At 52.3% G+C, this 1,188-nt stretch overlaps 1 protein-coding gene across 1 annotated transcript; it reads right to left on the reverse strand.

The window, feature by feature from the left end:
- LOC101975300 (uncharacterized) lies at positions 1-618 on the reverse strand. Its single transcript, XM_005321977.3, has one exon. It carries the CDS (start codon positions 616-618, stop codon positions 1-3), a length of 618 nt encoding a protein of 205 aa, XP_005322034.1.
- Between the last annotated feature and the right edge of the window lie 570 nt (positions 619-1,188).

A 1,188-nucleotide genomic window follows, 5' to 3' on the forward strand; every position in this document is an offset into this window, starting at 1 on the left:
TCACGGGCAGCAAGGCTGGCAGCAGCTGCACACATAGCAGCAGGGCTGGCAGCAGGGTTTGCAGCAGCAGTGGGTCACATGGGATTTTTTGGAGCAGGTGGTCTTGCAGCAGGTGGTTCTAGAGCAAGGAGGAGGGCAGCAGGGCTGACGGCAGGGGATGATGCAGCAGCTGGGGCAGCAGCAAGGCTCACAGCAGGGTGTGCTGCAGCAGACCACACAGGTTGGTTTGCAGTAGGTGGTCTTGCAGCAGGTGGTTTCACAGCAAGTTGGGGGACAGCAGGGCTGGCAGCAGGGAATGATGCAATAATTGGGGCAGCAGCAAGACTCACAGCAGCTGGGCTTACAGCTGGGTGTGCTGCAGCAGCTGACCACACAGGCTGGTTTGCAGCAAGTGGTCTTGCAGGAGGTGGTTTCACAGGAAGTTGGAGGACAGCATGGCTTGCAGCAGCTGGACCCACTGCTGGTTTTACCACTGCAGCTAGACCCACAACAGCTGGGTGGACAGCAGGATGTGTGGGAGCAGGTGTTCCCACAGACTGGTTTCCAGCAGGTGGTCTTGCAGCAGGTGGTCCTGCAGCAGGTAGGCTTGCAGCAAGAGGAGCAGCAGGAGCGGGCCATGGTGTGAGCTGTGGAGGGTGGGATCCTATTCACAGGTGAGTGAGTTTGCACAATATGAGGACTCCTTGCAGTTGGGCTCTTTTATCCTGGGGACCTCCAGTGTTTGGACCAATCAGCAGCTCTTGACCTTGTTGTTTTTTATGTTATTTTCCATACTTAGTTTGTGTTTTTCAGGAAGAATTTGCTATGCAAATGTGATGAGTATTGTGTTTGTGTTTAATCTGTTTCTTAAGAGCGTGTAACTCACAAGAACTGTTTCCAGATGAAAGGAAGACAGTCACTTCATTAGTATCCTTGGTGCTCTGAGGATCATTTTGGTCATGTGGTGGCTCCTACTGCCCTGGGAGGATCAGCACAGTTGTTCTAGAATATTTTTGCTTTGTCTATATTCAGATTAAGAAGTGGCTGTGGGATGAGCATGATGCTGCTGTTTTCACAGTGAGGAACCACTCATGTGTTCATCCAGAGGTTCCTGACTCAAGGCTGGTTGAGGCTTCTGTCTCTGTACCAGGTCTTCCACGTGTGTGTCTCCAGGCATTTTGGAAGAGGATGGTTGGCATGTGGTCTTCC

Source organism: Ictidomys tridecemlineatus, chromosome 3 (genome assembly GCF_052094955.1).
Source record: "Ictidomys tridecemlineatus isolate mIctTri1 chromosome 3, mIctTri1.hap1, whole genome shotgun sequence".
NCBI lineage: Eukaryota > Metazoa > Chordata > Mammalia > Rodentia > Sciuridae > Ictidomys > Ictidomys tridecemlineatus.

What these genes read in the sequence shown, in the direction of transcription:
- LOC101975300 (XM_005321977.3), bottom strand. Translation starts at nt 618, where the DNA reads ATGGCCCGCTCCTGCTGCTCCTCTTGCTGCAAGCCTACCTGCTGCAGG.